This window comes from Artibeus jamaicensis, unplaced genomic scaffold (assembly GCF_021234435.1).
Source record: "Artibeus jamaicensis isolate MK-2021 breed Jamaican fruit bat unplaced genomic scaffold, CSHL_Jam_final contig_2259, whole genome shotgun sequence".
NCBI lineage: Eukaryota > Metazoa > Chordata > Mammalia > Chiroptera > Phyllostomidae > Artibeus > Artibeus jamaicensis.
The window spans coordinates 3009717-3028629 of record NW_026521468.1 but is presented as its reverse complement, the minus strand read 5'-3'; the positions used below and the strand labels follow the sequence as shown (position 1 = coordinate 3028629).

General features: G+C 55.9%; 2 protein-coding genes across 9 annotated transcripts in view; both read left to right on the top strand.

The window, feature by feature from the left end:
• DCAKD (dephospho-CoA kinase domain containing) overlaps positions 1-12458 on the top strand; it is a 28334-nt gene extending 15876 nt beyond the window's left edge. For 4 of the 8 annotated variants that reach the window (XM_037162119.2, XM_037162116.2, XM_053659359.1 and 1 more), the window contains exons 2-5: positions 2878-3099; positions 3527-3730; positions 7332-7419; positions 11122-12458. In XM_037162119.2, the coding sequence (XP_037018014.1) occupies positions 2988-3099; positions 3527-3730; positions 7332-7419; positions 11122-11413 (696 nt within the window). In that variant the 5' untranslated portion in view covers positions 2878-2987 and the 3' untranslated portion in view covers positions 11414-12458. Of the gene's footprint in view, positions 1-974; positions 1456-2874; positions 3100-3526; positions 3731-7331; positions 7420-11121 lie in introns of those variants that run through there. The other 4 variants (XM_053659366.1, XM_053659372.1, XM_037162117.2 and 1 more) reach the window with 3 other exon arrangements.
• Positions 12459-12710: 252 nt separating this feature from the next.
• On the top strand, positions 12711-17939 carry LOC128626774 (uncharacterized). Its single transcript, XM_053661295.1, has 4 exons — positions 12711-12793; positions 13397-13516; positions 16394-16720; positions 17746-17939. Exons 1-4 carry the CDS (start codon positions 12739-12741, stop codon positions 17937-17939), a joined length of 696 nt encoding a protein of 231 aa, XP_053517270.1. The 5' UTR covers positions 12711-12738.
• Positions 17940-18913: the final 974 nt, after the last annotated feature.

Here is an 18913-nt window from a genome sequence, read left to right as displayed (position 1 = left end):
GTTTGTTCCTGTGAAACCCTGCCTTTGTTCTGCTGAGGGATCGTTGATCCCACTGTGATCAAGGATCATTTTTCTTGGGCTCTGAACTGATTTGCCTCCAGACAAATCAGTTGTCCTATTTGCCCTATTCTAAAGGTAAATGAATTTTCATGCCCTAGTGCAGAAAGGCAGGGTCTGGACTCAGAGTTTGGGGCCTTATATTCCATCCAGGCCCCATGCACAGCCGTGGCTCTGGGCAAGTGCCTTCCCCTCTCCGAGCTTCAGCTCTGCTGCTGTGAGTGAAGAGTGGGAGGCGGTCCCAAGCCCTGGTACGCAGCACCCCTGCCTGGGCGCCTCCATCCCCAGGATTCTGGCTCAGTAGGTCTCCAGAGTGTCCTGGTCCCGGGGATGGGCAGGGGGTGAAATCTTAGTTACATGGCCTTCCAGGCCCTGTCAGCCAACTCGGGCAAAGCCCCACTGACCCGTGACAGTGGCTGGCTTTTCCTGTTGAGATGTTGGGGCCCTGAGGAGGACTGGCCTTTGCCCCCTACAACCTAATCTCAAGTCACACTCCCTTTGTTCCAGATTGGACTCCAACAAAGGCGTAGCAGGCTCATTGATTTGGAGATAACAGGAAGGAGTTGGGATTAAAAATGCTGTTGCTAGATGCCCTGGCCGTGTAGCTTAGTTGGTTGGAGCATTGTCCTGATGCTCAAGTGGGGCAGGTTTGATCCTCAGTCAGGACAGTAAAGGAATCAACAAATGAATGGAACAATAAGTCCTGTTTCTCCCCCTCTCCCCACTTCCCCTCTCCCTCTCTCCCTCCCTCTTCCCCTCTCCCTCTCTCCTTCCCCCTCTCTCAAATAAATTCAAATAAATAAATAAATAAATACACTGTTGCAGAATTCTCCACGTCAAACTTCAGCAGAGTAGATGATTTTTTCTTTTGGACAACAACCCTATCCTTAACTTTTTTTTTTTTTTTTTTTTTTAAGCTGGAGGGGACCACCCGGGGATGACTCCAGCCTCAGATTGAGAAGCAGTGGTTTGTAAATGGGTTAATAACTTAATTAGGTCTCTCGATCTGGATGGCGAAGCCAGTGGATATTTTTCCCTCTCCGCCCCTGGCTTCCCCGGGAGAGAAGGAGCCTGGGCAGAGCTAAACTTTCAGTGGGTCCGTCCGCTGCTCTAAGCCACCCACCCACTCTGCTCACATCTGAACCGCTGCCTCCCCCTGTCATTTGGTGCCGCCTCGGGAGCAAGTCATGTCCGTAAAAGCTCAAGCAAAGTGTAGTTAGGACAGTAAACCTGCTCTTTAGCAACAACGATGACAACAAAGTCCTGTGACAGATTTCAAGCTCCTGGAGATGTGATTTGATGCTGAAGGAAGTATGGGAAGACCTGGCCTTCAATTTAAATTTTTTTTCAGTGTGGGAGCAAAGTTCAAGACATGCTAAATAACCCCGTTTACTCCAGGTAATGCAACACGACTTTTTAAAAACCTAACTTTGGATAGTCTCAGTCTCAGGAATGGGGACAGAACTTGGTGAAAGTCTTTTTCTCTTGCAGTCTGACTGCACCCCCTCCTCCCACCCCCTACCTCTACCCTCACGTCCCGTGCTGTAGGCGGTGCACCAAGAACTTCACAAGCATGTTCTCTCTCAGTCTGCACAACAGCTTATGAAGGAGGCGGATTCAGTCGTTCCCGCCTTAAGGATGAGAAAACTGAGATTCGGGGAGGAAAGTGACTTGCCTGGGGTTGCAGGGCATGTGAGCGAGGAACTGGCTTTGAAGAGGTCCATGTGCCCAACCTTTGTGCTGTGCTGCTGCCGCAGTCTGAGAGCCACAAGTCGCACCCAGCTCAGAGTGCCCCGCCCCAGCCTGTCCTTGCCTCACATTCCTTCTTGGCAAGACCTATCCTTCTTTGACCCTGAGGCTTAGTGGCCACTGACCTACCGCTTGCCATTGCGGCTCCCATCCGATCCACTTCCGAGGTGACCAGGAGGGATTACTGGTCTTGCTCTATATGAGCCACTCAGGCCTAGTGCTGGTCTTGGGTGAACTAGACAGGCCGTGTTCCCGTGAGCCTCTGTCCCACACTAGAAAGAGGAGGCTAGGGAGGGTGAGTCGCTTCTGTGGGCATGTGGAAAGTGTCTTGGGTTCACCAGAGAAGGAGAGGTGTCCCCTTCCTACTGGAAGTGTGCCTGGGTCCCTTACTGCCACCCCCTGAAAGCACGCTTTGCTTAACAGCACCTGACCCTCTTCTGCCTCCTTAGCACTTGGCTAGATTTAGGCTGCGTTAGTTTGCCTTCTTTATGAATGTTGGGTTTTTTTTTTTTAAGATTTTACTTATTTGCCCTGGCTCATGTGTCTCAGTGGACTGAGCGCTGGCCTGCGAACCAGAGACTTCCTGGTCGGATTCCCAGCTGGGGCACATGCCAGCGCCGTGGGTCAGGTCTCCAGTCAGAGGTGCAGGGGGCAACCACACTCTGTCTCTCTTCCTTTCTCTCTGCTTTCTCCTCTGTCTAAAAGAAATACATTAAAAATTTTTTAACATTTTACTTATTTTTAGAGACAGGGGAAGGAGAAAGAGAGGGAGAGAAACATCAGTGTGTGGTTGCCTCTCACACGCCCCCTACTGGGGATGTGGCCCACAGGCCAGGCATGTGCCCTGACTGGGAATCGAACCAGTGACATGTGGTTTGCAGGCCAGCACTCAGTCCACTGAGCCACACCAGCCAGGGCAGCATGGGCTTTTTAAAAAGAATACTGGAGGCCTTCCCTGAAAGAGTGTTCTGTTCCAGGATGGACCCTTGACTGCCCGGCCAGGCCACCTCCCTCCCCTTCCTCGGCCTCCCTCCCCAGCACTGATCAGGCCTGCTCTTTTCTGACCAGCAGGTCCTCCTGGCATTCCTGTGGTGGCCCATCCTGATTGATTGAGCCTGCCCAGCTCCAGTGACTATCCGACTTCTGGGTCTCCATCCCCCTGACCACTTTTTCCTGGGAAGATGTTCCTGGTGGGCCTGACAGGGGGCATTGCCTCGGGCAAGAGCTCAGTGATCCAGGTGTTCCAGCAGCTGGGGTGCGCGGTGATCGACGTCGACGTCATCGCCCGGCACGGTGAGCCGGGGGTCAGCGTGAGGGCTTGCGTGTGGCGGCTGCCCCTGCTTCCTTTCTATAAGGTCTCCCTTCGGCAGATGCGGCCGCTCCACCTTTTTCCTAGGCCTCCCAAGGCCCCGGAGGGTGGGAAGACTTTCCTCTGAGCCCGTCCGATGCCCCGCTCCCTGCCCTGTGCTCGTCCTCTTGCTTTTCCCTCTGCTGCCGCCCCCACTCAATGTTTCCCTCCTTCACTTCACCCCATGACCGATGTGAGGGACTCGGTGCCGCCTGCTGTCTTCCTTAACTGCTTTCTCTCCCCTTGTTTCTTTTTGTTTTGACTGAGAGAAGCATCCCTGGGTCCCTCTGTCATTTTGCTTCTAGTCACTTGGGGTCCTCTAGCTGGCCAGGAGGCTCCACAGAGTGACCCAACCTCCTCCTCATGCCACAGTTGTCCAGCCGGGATGCCCCGCCCACCAGCGCATCGTGGAGGCCTTCGGCACTGAGGTCTTGTTGGAGAACGGTGACATTAATCGCAAGGTCCTCGGGGACCTGATATTTAACCAGCCTGACCGGCGACATCTGCTCAACACCATCACCCACCCTGAGATCCGCAAGGAAATGATGAAGGAGACCTTCAAGTACTTCCTTCGGGGTAAGTCCAAGGCCCCAGACAGGGGCGGGCAAAGCCCTCTGCTTCCAGGGCCAGGGCCCTTCTCTGCAGAAAGGCTGGCTGGGGGTGGACAGGGAGCTGGTAGCCAGGCTATAGAGTTCACACTGTTTATTGGTGCGCCCCCACCCTGACCGCCACCCCCATGCAGAGTCCCATACCAGCCCCAGGAGAAAGACGCACTTAACACTCAACTCTTTAAGGAGGTTGACAGTTTATTGAGAAGAGACACTTGAGGCTTTTGGGCCATGATCCTCAGGAAGTAATTTGCTTTTTCTAGTAGGGATGGGAGTAATAACAGCTGGTGGGTAATGGGGTCACAGGATCTGAGTTTGCGACTGGCCCGCAGAGCTTCTAGCTGTTTTGCTTAGTGAGCAGACCCCTCTGCCCGTTTCCTCATGTGCATAGTGAGGCTAATAATGCAAACTTTGCAAAACCGTCGGGGGGACTGAGAGGCCACGTGGCGTCAGTGACGGTCCATCACCCCACACCTAGAAACCACAGTCAGAGTCGGATCTGGTGCTAGTCAAGCCGCCTAGGACAGTGAGTTTGCAGACCTGGAGTTGTGGAGGGTCTGGGACAGCCGGGGCAGGCGGAGGAGGGTTCTCAGTGGGGGATAAGCGTTGGAGGCTGGGGCTCAGTGGGGAGTCAGCTAGGCTCGTGCAGGCACAGCCAGGGGCCTTGCCAGGACTGCAAGAAGGGGAGTGTTTGAACAGCAGGGTCTGTGGTCAGTTGGCAAGAACCTTCTGCAGCTGTTGCCCTTCCCAAGCTGTAGACCACAGTTCAAGTCCTGTCCTCGGAGCGGTGTTGGGTAGGAGCGGCCTATTACTTACTGTCCACGATGGGTCAGTCACCATAGTGGTTAGGAGGAGAGCAGTCTGGGTCTGGTGGGAAGCTGGCCAAGGGCCCTTGCAGCCTTTGGTGTATGAGGCCTCCATGTTGAAGGCCCAGCTGCTCACCTCCCCTCTGTCAGTTCTGATGCTGAGACTTTCCTTCCTGTGGGTACCAGGGAGGCTTCTAGGTTTTCTTCGGGCTTTTGCTCTGTGATCTTGGCCAAACCCCTAATTTCCTTGGGTGCCAAGTTCTCAAAGAGAGAGTGGGGAATTCCACCCTGCTCTAGCCAGAACCTTCCCCCAGATGGAAAGTGATGACTTGACAGACATCCATGATGCTGACCCTCCTCTCTAACCCTCCCACGCCCCCTCCCCCCAGCTCTGGCTCCAGGCACCCTCCCTGCAGGACCAGCTTTCCCCTGCATCCCAGCACCTTGCCTCAGGCCTCCCTCCCTCCCCCTTCTCAAGGAAAGTCTGTAGATTCTTCCTTTGTCCTGCCTCTTGTATCTGTGCCAGAATCCCCTCCTGCCCCTACCCGCCAGCAGAGCCTTCTGCCTTTCACTCCTGCCCTTTTGCACGCACTCTTAGGCCAGCACAAGTACCTCTGCAGGGCTTTGAGGCGACAGTGGCTTTCCCCCTATGAAATGAAACATCAGATAATGTCACCGCTCCAAAGTTCTCCCGCAGTGTCGTCTGCCCAGCCTCCCCTCTCTCCAGCCACCGCCACTTAAATAAAAGCCAGAAAGCTCTTTTCAGCTCGATAAGGTGAAAAATGGGGACGACAGCTGTGGCTTCCACAGTCCCAGTTTTTCCCTGATGACTGTAACAAATACAACTGTCAGAGTTGGTATAATCAAACGTCAGATAAGATCACCAGCTGTTGGGGAGGTCTCCATGTAGGCAGACGGATGTCTTAATAGAGTCAGGATAGTTTGCAGAGCTTATCAAGCAGGAGGGATGTGACAGCTGAATAGCCCTTTGCCGGTGAACCAAAGAGCTGGCCGCAAGCTCCCGAGAGGGCCCAAGGAGAAAGGACAGTGAGGGCAGAGGAAGGGGTGAGAGCAGAGCAGGAAAGGGAGATAAGCGGCCCAGAGAGAATCTGGCCCTGGCCCCTGTGCCAAGTTTGGGGGGGAGCTGGGCCGGCTCCCTCCTCCGGGACCAGCAGCAATAGTTACTGGCATTTACGGAGCACCTAGTAAGGGTCTGGGTGAAGGGCGGTGTGTGGGCTGCCTGTCTTCACCCACTGATCCTCCCCGTCTTCCTGCGAAGCAGGTAGTCCTTTCCTTCATTCACACGGAGGGGGCTTGTTAAGGGCCCGAGTCACAAGTGAGAAAGTGGAGGCCACAAGCCCAGGCCTGTCATCAGGACGCATTCTCTTAACCCCTGATTCAGTGGAAGGCTTCCTGAGTGACAGGTCCTGGGGAACAGGAGACCAAGCGGTCCAGCCACTTGGGTTGTCACCTCTGTTACCTGCGTCACCAAGAGCGCCCATTTCACTGTGACTGTTGGAATTGGTGTCATGTGTGTCTGGTTCTGTGGCCGAGTGTTAGCAGTGGGTACCAAACCTGACTGGCAGGGGTCTCTGGGTAGAAGCGGTGTTTGTTCCTTCCTCTTACTGCTCCAGGACCCTGCAGCTTTACTGCACCTGCGTGGGGTTGCTGGCAAACAGAGAACCGGGAGTGGAGCCCACGTCATTCCTGGACTGGCAGCCCAGGGATGTGCCGGCTCACAGTTCGTGAGGGCGCCGCCCTTACTGGCCGTGGCTCTCGGGGGTGTGGGGTGGGGGCAGTGCTTTGATCCCAGTGTGGTTTAGTGTCAGTCATAATGATTGCAGCACCTCCAGACCTGTCCAGGCGGCAGCCTCTTTCCTGCTGGGGCCGCCGCCACCTGTGTGAGCCTCTTGTGGAGAGCGGGCAGAGATGGCCGTGCAGGACTCTTCTCCAGCAGGGGGTCGGGCTGGGACCTGGCTCTTGAGGGAGAACTTTTTTTTTAAACGGAGGTGGGTGAAGTAGAGCAGAAAGGGCCCTTACTCCTGGAAACTTTCTAGTTTCCTACAATTTTGGCTATATCATTTCCCTGCTCAGAAATAACAACTCTTTGGCCCTGGCTCATGTGACTCAGTGGACTGAGTGCTGGCCTGCAAACCAAATGGTTGCTGGTTTGATTCTTAGTCCCGACACACTCCTGGGTTATGGGCCAGGTCCCCAGTGGGGGGCGCATGGGAGACAACCACACATTGATGTTTCACCCCCTCCCTTTCCTCCTCCTTTCCCCTCTGTCTAAAAATAAATTAATTAATTAAAAGAGAAGAAGGAATTAGCTCTTTGGGTTCAAGGTCAAGGTGAACTCAATGCTTTGTGTCTCCCCTGACCAGCTCACCAGTACCTCACACTGCCCAGGCACCCACTTCAGCCAGAGCAATAGGGCCTTGCCGTTCCCCATTCCTGAAACCCTCACTTTCACCCACTCATTTTCGGGTGTCAGGAGTCCTACCTGCCTGCTGTGCAGGGCCGGCATTACAGGTGATATTTCTGCTTCAAGGTCTTACCGGCCCCTCCGGTCCGAAAGGACTTTCTGCAGCATTCTCTTCTGCCTGGCGTTGGAATAACGCCTGTCCTTGGGAGGTCTGCCCCTCTGTTGGGAGCTTTCAGTGGTAGGAGACAGTGGCCTCAACTCTGTCCCCGTGCCTAACACCTGGGTAGTCCTTACTGTACTTGCAGACTTGACCTTGTGGCTTCCCTGCTTTTCTCCAGGATACCGCTACGTGATTCTGGATATCCCCCTGCTGTTTGAGACCAAGAAGCTGCTCAAATACATGAAGCACACGGTGGTGGTATACTGGTGAGTGTGTGGCACTCTGGCCTGACAGGCTGGAGAGGAGGACCCCTGGAGTAAGGCACATACCTGAGAAAGAGCCCACATCACTGTGCCCTTCCCCACAGGGCAGCTGGGAAGCACAGGGGGTTGGGGCAGCAGCACCCAGAGCCCACCGAAACCAACCCCTGTGCCCACTCCAGATATGCCCCCCGGATAGGTGTGGGAAGGGACGACCCCCAGGTTCTCCAGTGCTTGGGAAGGGCTCCGCCTGCTGGCCGTTGGAGGCACTTCCCCAGAGGCCTGGCCCTGCCCTGGTGGGTGAACTGCTGGGCCCTTCTCCCTCCTCTGGCGCTGCTCAGCTTTCCAGACAGCTCCACCCTTATTACTTCACTGAATTTACCTTCAACATGAGGCATGCAGGTCATTAGTTGAAACTCCTGAGTTAGAGAAGGGGAAAGTTGGGGGCGGGGCCCATGGAGAGGTAACCGAATTTGTCCAGGGTCTCTCCCGTTGGCAACGCCTGTGGACAGAAGTTGCAGGGAAAGAACCACCAGAGCCCAGCTAAGGAAGGAACTTTGTTCTCAGAATCCCCGAGGATATGAAGCAAACCAGAATCCAGGTTTGACAAACAGAGGAGGATCAGACTGTCAGAGAAAATGAGTCCCAGTCCCAGTGGGGTGAGAGAGTAGATGAGTGTCTCTGCCTCCCGGAAACTTCCTGGATGCCGCCCACGAGTGCAGCAGACTCAGAGGTGGGCACTCGGCTCTGCGGGCGTTTTGGGCACTGGGGGGCGCTCAGGACACTGATGCATGGGAGGTTCCGGCACTCTGGGGATGGGGCCTGGGGCACTCAGGGCCCTGAGCATTACCCTGCCCTCCCTCTCCCCTGCCCCTCAGCCCCCCATCATAAATTGTCATTTAAAACCTAGTCTGGCCCTGGCTGGTGTGGTTCAGTGGATTGAGTGCCAGCCTGTGAACCAAAGGGTCGCTGGTTCAATTCCTAGTCGGAGCACACGCCTGGGTTGCAGGCCAGGTCCCCAGCAGGAGGCGCGCAAGGGGCAACCACACACTGATGTTTCTCTCCCTCTCTTTCTCCCTCCCTTCCCCTCTCTCTAAAAATAAATAAAATCTTTGAAACAAAACCAAACCCAGTCTGGCCCTGGCTGGTGTGGCTCGGTTGGAGCATCATCCCTTAGACTGAAAGGTCGTGGGTCTGGACCTCAGTCAGGGATGGATGCAAAGGCAACCAGGTTGGTTTCTCTCTCTTATTCCTCCCCTCCCCTTCTCCCCTTCCCCCCTCTCTCCCTTTCTCTCTAAAATCAATTTTAAAATGCCCTCAGGTGAGAATTTTAAAAAATGCTAAGTCTGCCAAGCCCGGTGCAGAGATTCAGGCTTTCCCGTGGCTCCTGCTTGGAGCCACAGCTCTCCATGTAAAACTGCAGCCTCTCTGGGTCCTTTGTTCCCTGTTGTGAAAGACTGTGACCTGAGGCCAGGCACACTCCATGAACACTTGGAATTCTTTTTGCCTTGGAGTCGTAAAAGTCTTAATGCAATTGGAACTGTGTACCAAGGGATCCAGACAGAAAAATGGATCTTAAGTGTGGGCGGGGGACAGAAGGGGACAGACTGCATCTGCAGTCACCTCGGACTCCATGCCTTCCCTTGCCACCTTCCCCTTTGGCCCTTTCCTTCGAGGTTGGTCTGCTCAAGAGCAAAGATAGCTGTGGCCCCTGGCAGATACGTGCGTGGGGCTGCGTGGATTCTGTCCATTCTCCAGCAGACCCTCCAGCCCCGCTCACCAGCCAAAGAACCTTTGCCAAAGTCCTGGTTGCTGCTTTTCTCCCACTTTTGGCACATGTGGGCACGTGACTCCAGAGATGCCAGAGACGTGAGTGAGAGATGATTCGCTTTTCATGAAGGGGATCTACACTTTACAGAAATGAGCTTCTCCTCGTGGACTCCTTCAACTCGCACTGCCCCTGGTGCATTTAAAATAATACGGGGCATTTACTACAGCATGATTATACCAAAACGTGATAATTCATATTTTCAAGGAATGTGCCAATTGTGGAGTAAGTGATTGATAAAAATCTCATTACCACCTTGGCTGGCGTCCCTCAGTGGGTTGAGTGCCAGCCTGCAAACCGAAAGGTCGCTCGCTGGTTTGATTCCCAGTCAGGGCACATGCCTGGGTTTTGGGCCAGGTCCCTGGCTGGGGGCGTGTGAGAGGCAACCGATCAATGTTTCTCTCACATGTGGATGTTTCTCTCCCTCCCTTCCCCGCTCTCTAGAAATGAATAAATAAAATCTTTAAAAATAAATCTCATTACCATAAATAGCATCCAGGTTTACAGTAGCCCCACGGGCCTGGCTCAGCCCCAGGAAGGACTGGGGGGGCCCTCGGCCTACACCGCCCAGGAGGCCCTCTGGTCGAGGTCGCGCCGGCTGAGGGATGCACTCCGGCGGCCCTGCGCCATCTTCCTTCAGCCCGCTTTTCCCAGCCCCAGGCCTGGGGTGTTCCTAAGGCTGGAGATGGTTATTTTCTCAGCCAGGCAGGGATTGGCCCGTGACCTTCACAGTACACTGTCACTGTAACAAAGGAAATCAGAAGTCCTACTTACTTTTCTAATGCCATCTCTTCTGAAAGGTCTCCCCTGATCAGCCAGCCAGAAATGATTCTCTGCAACATTTTGTTCTGAAATGGAACCAGCTAGAGTTCAGGTTATGTCTGTCCTTAGAAAGCCTGTCTTTACATCCCAGGAGTCCCTCGGGTGCAGGTAACACCTAAGAGAGGACCAAATTGTGGTGGTCTGTCTTCATCTCACACCTGGGAAATCTCAGGCCTAGCAGCAAAGCAGAGGGGCCCCAGTGGCAGGAAGTGGCTCCTGCCGCCCTTTCCCCGTGTTCCCATTGAGGGGCTGAGGTAGTCACGGAGCTGGAGGGAAGTTCGAGGCGACCCTGTTCTGGAGCGCAGTGGGCAGTTCCTCTGGGCGTAGACAGGACAGGGAGTTCCAGAGGAAGGACCCAGGTGGTGGTGTCAGGTGGGCCGAAGAGGTGGCCTTTGAATTTCCTTTGGAACTAGGAGGCTGGGGGTTGTTCAGCTTATGTGCAGGGAGGGCTTTCTCCTGTCCCAGAACCAAGGCTATCTGCTTCTCAAGTCCTTGCTCCACTAGAAGCATCCTGGGGCTTGCCTGTCCCTCTTCATTGGTAGCATCAAGCACAGCAGCCACCATTTCCTCATGATCCTTTTGCTTTAAAACGTGGGAGTGGGGAGGCCAGCAGAGGGTCTTTGCAGCCGAGGAATCTGTCTTTGATGCAGCAGGCCCAGGGCCCCAGGGAAAGGGCAGGATGCATTCAGCTTGCAGGCACAGGCCTTTTTTGGTAAAGGTCATGCACCCAGGGATCCAGAATGTAGCTATTTCCAGGCAATCAAACTGTCCATCCTACAACTGGGAAGTCTCCGTCTGGTGGCAGAGCAGAGTTCCCAGGTGGCAGAAAGCAGCTTCTGCAGCCTCCCCGCCTCCCCTTCACGTTAAGCGCATCAGGCTGCCAGGACCTTGAAGAGTAGGGTGAGGCGTGGGAGCAGCCTGTGAGCACTTCCAGGCTTCCCTCCCTGGCCGTGGGACCTTACACTGATTTGAGAGGGGGCTGTCCACCCCTGTAACTTGTTGGGGTGGGAGAGGATGGGGCCTACCAAGCCTGATCAGTCCTTCTGTCCTGTCCTTAGTGACCGGGATACACAGCTGGCGCGGCTGATGCGGCGGAACAACCTGAACCGCGAGGACGCAGAGGCTCGCGTCAACGCCCAGCTGCCCCTGAAGGACAAAGCCCGCATGGCTCGCCACGTTCTGGACAACTCAGGCGAGTGGAGCATCACCAAGCGCCAGGTCATCCTTTTGCACGCCGAGCTGGAGCGCTCTCTGGAGTACCTGCCGCTGAGGCTGGGGGTCCTCACAGGTCTGGCCGGCATCGCTAGCCTCCTGTACTTGCTCACCCGCTACCTCCTGCCTTCCCCCTAGCTGCGCACTGCAAGGCATGAAGCCCAGCCTCAGTCTCCTCGGAGGCTGAAGCTGGGTGACAAATGCCTCCAGTTCCCCCTCGTCCCCTCAACTCTAACTCTCTCTCTCTCTCTCTCTCTCTCTCTCTCTCTCTCTCTCTCTCTCTCTCTCTCTCTCTCTCTTTCTCTTTCTCTTTTTCTCTCTCTGTCTCTTGGCTGGAGCCCTGTACTGGGCTTCCCCTTCTTTGCGGTGCATTCTCTCTGAGGCCAAGAAACAGCTGTCGGTAGATATTCCTTCCCACCTTCCCCAGGACCCCTCGCTCCGGGACCACCTGCAGAACAGTGTCCACAATGAGACCTGAAAGCGATCACCGGGAACTGTTAGACATGGCGGGGCTAAGGACATCGTCTCCCTGGCCCTTCTCAGTGCTTACAGCCGGGGGGGTTCCCTGGGCAAGAACCCTCTAGCACAGGCCCCACTGTGGCCAAAACCCCCTTTGTGAATCATGGCAAATCATTTTGGGCCACAGGTTATCACCTTCAAACCTGACTCTTCCCTAGGTTGACGCCCTTGGCCAGGATGCAGTGAGATTCTCTGTGGGTAACGCAGTCGTTGTCAAAGGCCAGGCCCCTTCTGGGATGACCCACTGTCCCACCCCGGCATTTGGCCGTCACGCCCCTTACTCTGCTCGCCACCTCCCACCACTCTACCTTCCCCTCCATGGACTCCTAGCCCAGAACTCTTGGTCCACGTGGATTGACTGTTGCTGACCTCTGTGCCTTCACCGTGCTTTTCCCTGACCTGGAATCCCATTTTTTCTCTCCTGTAACTGGCTGACTCCCAGCTCACACAGGGTCTGAAGCCCCAGGCTGGGTTAGGTGCTCTGGGATACCACCATCCCCGAGTTTTGTCCGAGTCCACAGTACAATAATCAGCCCCAAACTGCTGATCTAGTCTCTCTCGCTAGACTGTAAGCCCTTCGAGGCAGGGACTGTCCTATTTATCTCTGTTCCTGGTGCAAAGCCTGCATCGCTGTTGGTGCTCAATAAAGTGTGTTGATCTGAAATGCCCTGTGCTGCTGTTGTTCCCCTAGCAGTTAAAGTTCTCAGACACGGCTGATGAAATTTGGGTTACATTGGCCTCCTCCCGCACTGAAGCCTGGGCTCCAGAAGTTGCAGTAGCCCTCTGACTTCTGGGGATCCAGGAGGAGGGTTCCAGCTAGGTCCTGGTGAGAAGCAGGTGGAGGTGGTGGGCGCATCCCACCCACACACTCTGTCTTCCTTCCCCAACCCAATTAGACCAGGGCTGACATCGGCTTTCCCCTGCCAGAAAGGCCAGACCCGCTGATGTGGCGATCCTGTGGCCAGCAGCCTATTAAGGCCAGAAACAAGTGTGACAAATGTGAGTGCCGTGGTGGCTGTAGTTGGTGCCCCCTTTCCCAGAGCTTCTCGTATACCTCAGAGACCAGCTCATTAACTCCCTACAAACCCCAGGTGGGAAGGCTGTGGTGAGCCTCGGGGTGGGGCAGGGGACAGGATGAGAAAGGCTGCTTTGCAGGCCTGGTTTAGCAGGACCTGACAGGAAGGGTGAGAGGAAGAAGGGCATGGCCCCCCCGTTGAGGTAGCAGGGCGTCCTATTACCCTAGTCACTGAGAAGATGACCTCATGAATGCTGCGGTGTGTGGGACACTGTGATAGGTGTGTAACACCCTAGAGTGGCGGTTTTCACCGGCTGCGCTGCCAGAATTTTTTAAACGTGCAATACCTATTGTAGGGTCACTGACCATTTTTCCTGTAGATAGTCAAATGAAAAAGTGACAACAGCCAACACGACCATAGTTGTCTGGTGTGAATGAATCGTACAAATCACAACAAATTTTTGTCAGATTGGCAAAAAAGACTTTGGGGTGTGCCACAGAACTTTAGTAGTTTGTGTGTTCCATGAGATGGAAGGTTGAAAATCACTGCCCTAGAGGTGACCTAACACTGATTCTTCCAACCCCAGGCACAAAGAGCTGGAGGGGCTGGACCTGGGTCCGCCAGGCCCCAGGATTCTGTCCACTGCACCCGAGCATCAGGCAGCGGCAGATCTGGAGTTGTGTGCTGGCCCCATTCCTTCCACCAGGTAGGCATCGTGATCCTTACATCAAAGGGACCTCGGTCAGGACGGTGCAAACCTTTTGCAGACGGTAGAGTTTCAAAGAATTTCTTTCCTGACCCATTCTGCCGAGTCTGGTGCAAGAATGTCGGAGGATGGCCAACCTGGCAGGGTGGCTGAATGGGGATCCAGTCCTCCAGGGTGCCCTGGTCCTCCGGGAGCTCCCATTCTTGCTCCTCAGGCCTCCTTCCTCACCGCCTCCCTTTCCCAGGCTCAGTGGCCCAAGGTGAGCTTAGAAGAAGGCCTTTCCCCGGGGGTGTGGGACGCCATGTTCAGACCACCTATGGGGCTGTGAAGCCCGGGGACAGCTAGAGCCAAGCTGCAACGGGAGCCCGAGCCCCACTCCCTGGAGGGCGTCATCCCTTCTGGCCGGCAGGTGGCAGCACCCACCTGGGTTGGGGGTCCGACCTCCACGGCGGGAGCTGTTGAAGGATTATTTCGTCTCAGTGGTATCCTGCTGCCTTCCCTCTTGGCCGAGTCTCCTCGGATCCCCCCCCCCCCACACACACACACAGAGTGGCTGTGGCAGGAGCCCTGGGGGGTTGGGGGAAGGGTGTGCCCTGCCTGGCCCCTGGCGCTTATTAAGAAGCTGTGTTGCTCACCTAGCCCTGCTGGACGGAGGGCTGTGTCCCCATCCTGCCCTACTCGCCCCCTCTCGAGCACAAGAGACCCCAGGCTTCCACCCTCTCACCCTCCAGTCTCCTGCTTGGGCGCTGCGTTTCCTTCTCCACTCGGGGCCTTAGCACCCTAGCACCCCAATGCGGACACAGCAATGAAGACTCCAGTGAGGGTGGCGGGCGGACTGGACTTTTGGTGGGGTATAAGGGGGACAGGCAGGCCCCAGAACCACCCCACTCCAGCCTTCCTCCCCCTCCCAGCCTGGCTGGTCCTAGTGTAATTCTCAGAGCTTTACAGTTTGCAAAGCATGTTCACATGGTTATCCACTTGCAATCTCCCAGTTCTGTGAAGGAGGCCAAGCTAGAATTTCACAGAGGCTAAGAGGCTGATCCATGGAGTCCAAAGCCTCTGGACTCCCAATACAGTGCTCCCACTGCCTGCATTGCTCCCCTTAGTTACACCCTGGCTGTTTACCTGGTATTGTCACCTCTCCGGATGTCTAGCCTCCCTTTGCTTGGGGACAGGCAGGGGAAAGTTAGGGACACTATGAGCATCCATGGCTCGAAATCAGATGCGAGGGACAGCCATGCCTGCTGGGCACCACTAGTTCTTGCAAAGACACTTTAGGTCAGGAGGACCCAGTCCTAGAAGTAGGAGTGGGGATGGGATGGCATCGATGACTGGGAAAACGGCACAAATGCGTGGGTCGGGGAGACCTTCCTCACGCCCCCCCCCCTTGGAGATGGCAAGAGAGAAAGAGCAAAGTGACTGGGTAAAGCCCTGTGGGTTGCATTCCTGCTGCTCCCAGAAAGGGGGGATGTGGCTGTGGCTCCTCTGTCCCACCCACATTGCTGAGGCTGCACCCAGCTGAGGCCCAAAGAGCCTCTTCTCTCTGTTCCCTGCCCACCCCTCCCCGCCCTGTCACTCAGATTCCAGTACAATTTCCAACTAACCAGCACGTCGATAGAACAAGTCGGGCAGTCAGATTGCTGGCCAATTACAGGAAATCATTCTGCTCCACAGCTCAGCGCCCAGGGAGAGGGCGGGAAGGAGGAAGGGAACTCGAGGGAGCGGGCGCCCAGCTTACAGGCTGGGAAGGGGCTTGAGGCAGGGTATGCGGCAGCCCCTGGGAGGAGCTGGGAGGGAGAGTCGCGGTGGAGGGGAGCTCCTAGATCCAGCTTCCCTGTGATGATTAACTGGTGCCCCAAGCAACAAAGAGAGACAAGTGGTAGCTGAGGGCTGATGAGGAAGGTTGGGGGGTTGGGAGGCAACTGCTTGAAGTAGAAGGGGGACAGAAGGGGGATGGTGAGACCAATCCCCACTAGAGCCTCAGGTTCGGGAATGGGGACAGCACCCAGGCCTCCCTAGTCCAGAGGAGCTTTGCAGGGCCATCTGATCACCTGGAAGCTGAGGCCCTCGGGTATGACTGTGCTCCCACACCCAGCCCTGAACCAAGGGGGTCCTGGGGGAGGGCAGATCGGGTTGAAAGGGGGAAAGGGAAGGGAAGGGACTGCAGCCTGTAGCTGAGTGCACCGGCAGCAGCCTCCCTTGGCACAGGGTTAAGTGTGGAAGCCATTCTTTCACTCCAGCCCGTGGGGATAGAAGCGTGGGAGAGAACAGCGGCCTCCTGACTCACCTCCCCAGCCTTTCGGCCTTGTTTCCCAGCTCCGACCCTCACAAAACTTGCTCTCAGATGAAATGACTTTAATTCCCCTCCACTTTCTATCTGTCTGGACCTGGATGCTTCATGGCCACCCCCACCCCCACCTCACCCCCACTCCTCATCATGTCTTTCTCAGACCTGTTGTAATTACCCCCCAAGCTGTCCATCCAGCAGACCCTGAGATGCCCCAGCTTCCTGGCAGCAACGTTCAGCTCCTCTTCCTAGTCCTGGGGCCTCTCCCTCAAAGTACTGGAGGGTTCTCAAGGGACAGACATTTCCCTGTGCACTAACTTCACCCAGTGAATGAGTATTGTTTCTGTGTTTGGCTCGAAGCCCCAAAAGAGGCCACTGTGACCCCATGATCCCTTCCCCTTGTCCTGGCTGCAGCCACTTCTCCAGACCCTCTCCCCAGACCCCAGGATCTTACTGCCCCCTCCCCCAATCCCAAACCCTCCTCAGACCCCTGTAGTGGTGGAGCCCGGGTCCCACTCACCCTCATGGCTTTTGCCAACCCCTTTGTAGACTGATCTCTTCCTGAAACCTTTCTGTCTGCTTGAAAGCAGACAAGAAAGGGGATGGATCTCGGCACCCAGGGCCCTTGGCACCCTGCAGCCTGCAGGAGAGACGCTCAGTGACGCTGCTGAACGGCAAGGCCACCATCAAAGTTCCTGAGGTAGCTACGTTGGGAGAGGGGGTTCAGCGCCCTGGGGCCCCTCCTTCCCCGCTTCCTGCACATAGGGTCGGCCGTCCAGAGTGGGGGCGTCGGCTGGCGCTACCTGTGTCCCCCTCCCGGCACACAGTGGGCACTCTGCTCCACCAACTGAGGTTAAGCCACTGCCCCAGGCTCGAAGTGCTGCCTCTCCTGGGCCGGGCGCAACGGGCGCCCGTTGGTCCGGAACAGGACGCCAGCCCCGCACCGCCCTCCCCACCCTGGCCGACGGTCCCCCGCCCGTTCCCAGCTTGGAGCGGCAGCGCTCCGCAACCCGCAAGCTCCACGCCATCGATCAGGCCGCAAGGCACCGGACCCGCCGAAACCCCCCACCCCGCATCCCTCCCTTTTCACTTTTAATTGAAGTTTGTTTGAGCAGAGTGCGGAGCAGGCAGAGGCAGAAACCAAATATTTAGTTGCTGCAAATTGGCACCTCCAGATCAATTACCCGGCTCGCGTCAGGGCTTGCGCCGCCCGCCCCCTCCGCCCCCGCCGCGTCCGGTGGAATCTCAATGGCGCGCTGCCCCCGCCAGGCTGCCCGGGCGCCCGCGCCGCCTGCCTCCATTCCGCTGCACGTTTCTCATCAGCCCCAGCTATACATCACCCGTGGCCGCGAGGGAAACAGATTTTCAATGGGAAAAGTTATCCGGGAGGGTCCTCGTTGCTGATTCATGCCGCGCCCTGAGCTGTCTGGCACCCCGTCCCCATCCCGCGCCCTCCATGGCCCTCACCGGCCCTGTCTGAGGGGAACTGCGCTGCCCTGCCGGGGGGAGTGAGCTCCAAAGCCAGGACTTTGGGACTTTGGGTCACACGGACTTGACGGAATCTCAGTAGCACCTTTTACCCTCTGGGTGACCTAGGAAAAGTCACTTGTGCTCCCTAGTCTCAGTTTTCTCGTCTGTAATATGAGGCTCTACCTTTCCCTTGCAGGGAGGGCCGTTGTGGGGTCAGAAAGAGCAGGACAGCGCCCTGCAGTGGGCCACACAGACTGGCACCCACAGACATCAGTTCTCAGTCCCGCCACGGGGTAAAGTAGGTGCCAGAATGAAGTGAGGAACCCTGATTAGAGGCAACTCCATCAAGTTACTGGAAAATGCCAAAGGGAAAGCAGTGGGTAGCCAGGCCAGCCGTCCAGGGTCCCTGGCAGAGGCTGGGCAGGCAGCAGAATGGGGTCAGGATCACCCCAGCGCACCTGGGCACAACCAGAAGAGGAAGTTCGGTACCAAGGATGGGGAGTCAGCTGGGCCTGGAGGCGAGCTGAGAGCCAGACCACAGGCGTGGCCAGGGGAGGAGGCTGCAGGGACCTGGAGGTCACCGTAGGCTGCCCCTGCGGCAGCAGTGAGGCCGTGCGCCCTGCAGGGGAGTCAGGAGACCAGAGGCTCGCCTTGTCCCAGCCGTAGGAGGCTGGGTGAGTTCTTGAAACTCAGCTTTCCCATGTGTAAAATGGGGCTGACACCCTCTACCTCCCGGAGCAGCTATGAATAATAAAGGAGATGATATATGTGAGTGGGAAGGAAACTCACGGGGCGGCATTCAGAAGATGGCGAGAGTTTGCATGTGAGTCCCCATGCTCAACATCGCTTCCATTCCAAGAGCCTCTGGAGGGAACTAGAGTCAAATAGTTTGGCATTTTTAAATAGCAGCTCTGCCAGAAGGAGTGACAGGCGTTCTGAGCTCAGAGCTCTGGGAGCCCTTCCTCCCCTCATCTCACCTTAAAGAATAAGAATCTCCGCACCGGCTTCTCCACCACCCGCTCCCAGACAACTGTGCCTCGTCTGCTCTCCTCCGGGCAGGAGCCACCCAGACCTGGAGAAAAGCGCTTTTTCCCATCAAGCTCGGAGTCTGGATGGAATGGCAAGGCCGACGTGGAACATGAAGCCCCGGTGGGAAGTACACTCACTCCTCAGCCTCTTGGTTTTCCCAGCTGTGGGATGAACTGTAGGCGGGGAGCCACGAATTTTGAGGACCTGTGTGAACTGGCGGGTGACCTCTAAAAGTTATTGAGTCCATTGCCCCACCTTCTACAGTTTCCTACCCAGCCTTACCCCCACTGACAACGGGACTATCTCTGCTGGCAGGACAACCCCACCGGCCTCCTTGTGGGTGGCAGGTACCATTGGTCAAGTCAGAAAGTCCTTCCAACAGTCTACCTTAAATCTCTCACCACTTCCTTCACAGAAAAGTTAAAGAATGGACAGCAAAAGGTAAATGCTTATGACTAGGCGACGCCACACTATTTCTAAAAAATATCCCCAAAGAGGGCGGAGGGGGTAGGAATTACCTTCGGACACAATGCTCTTTACACGAAACATCTTGGTGATAAATATAGCTGTGTAATTCTTTTTTTCTCCTTGGCAGAGAGAAAGGCTGAGGC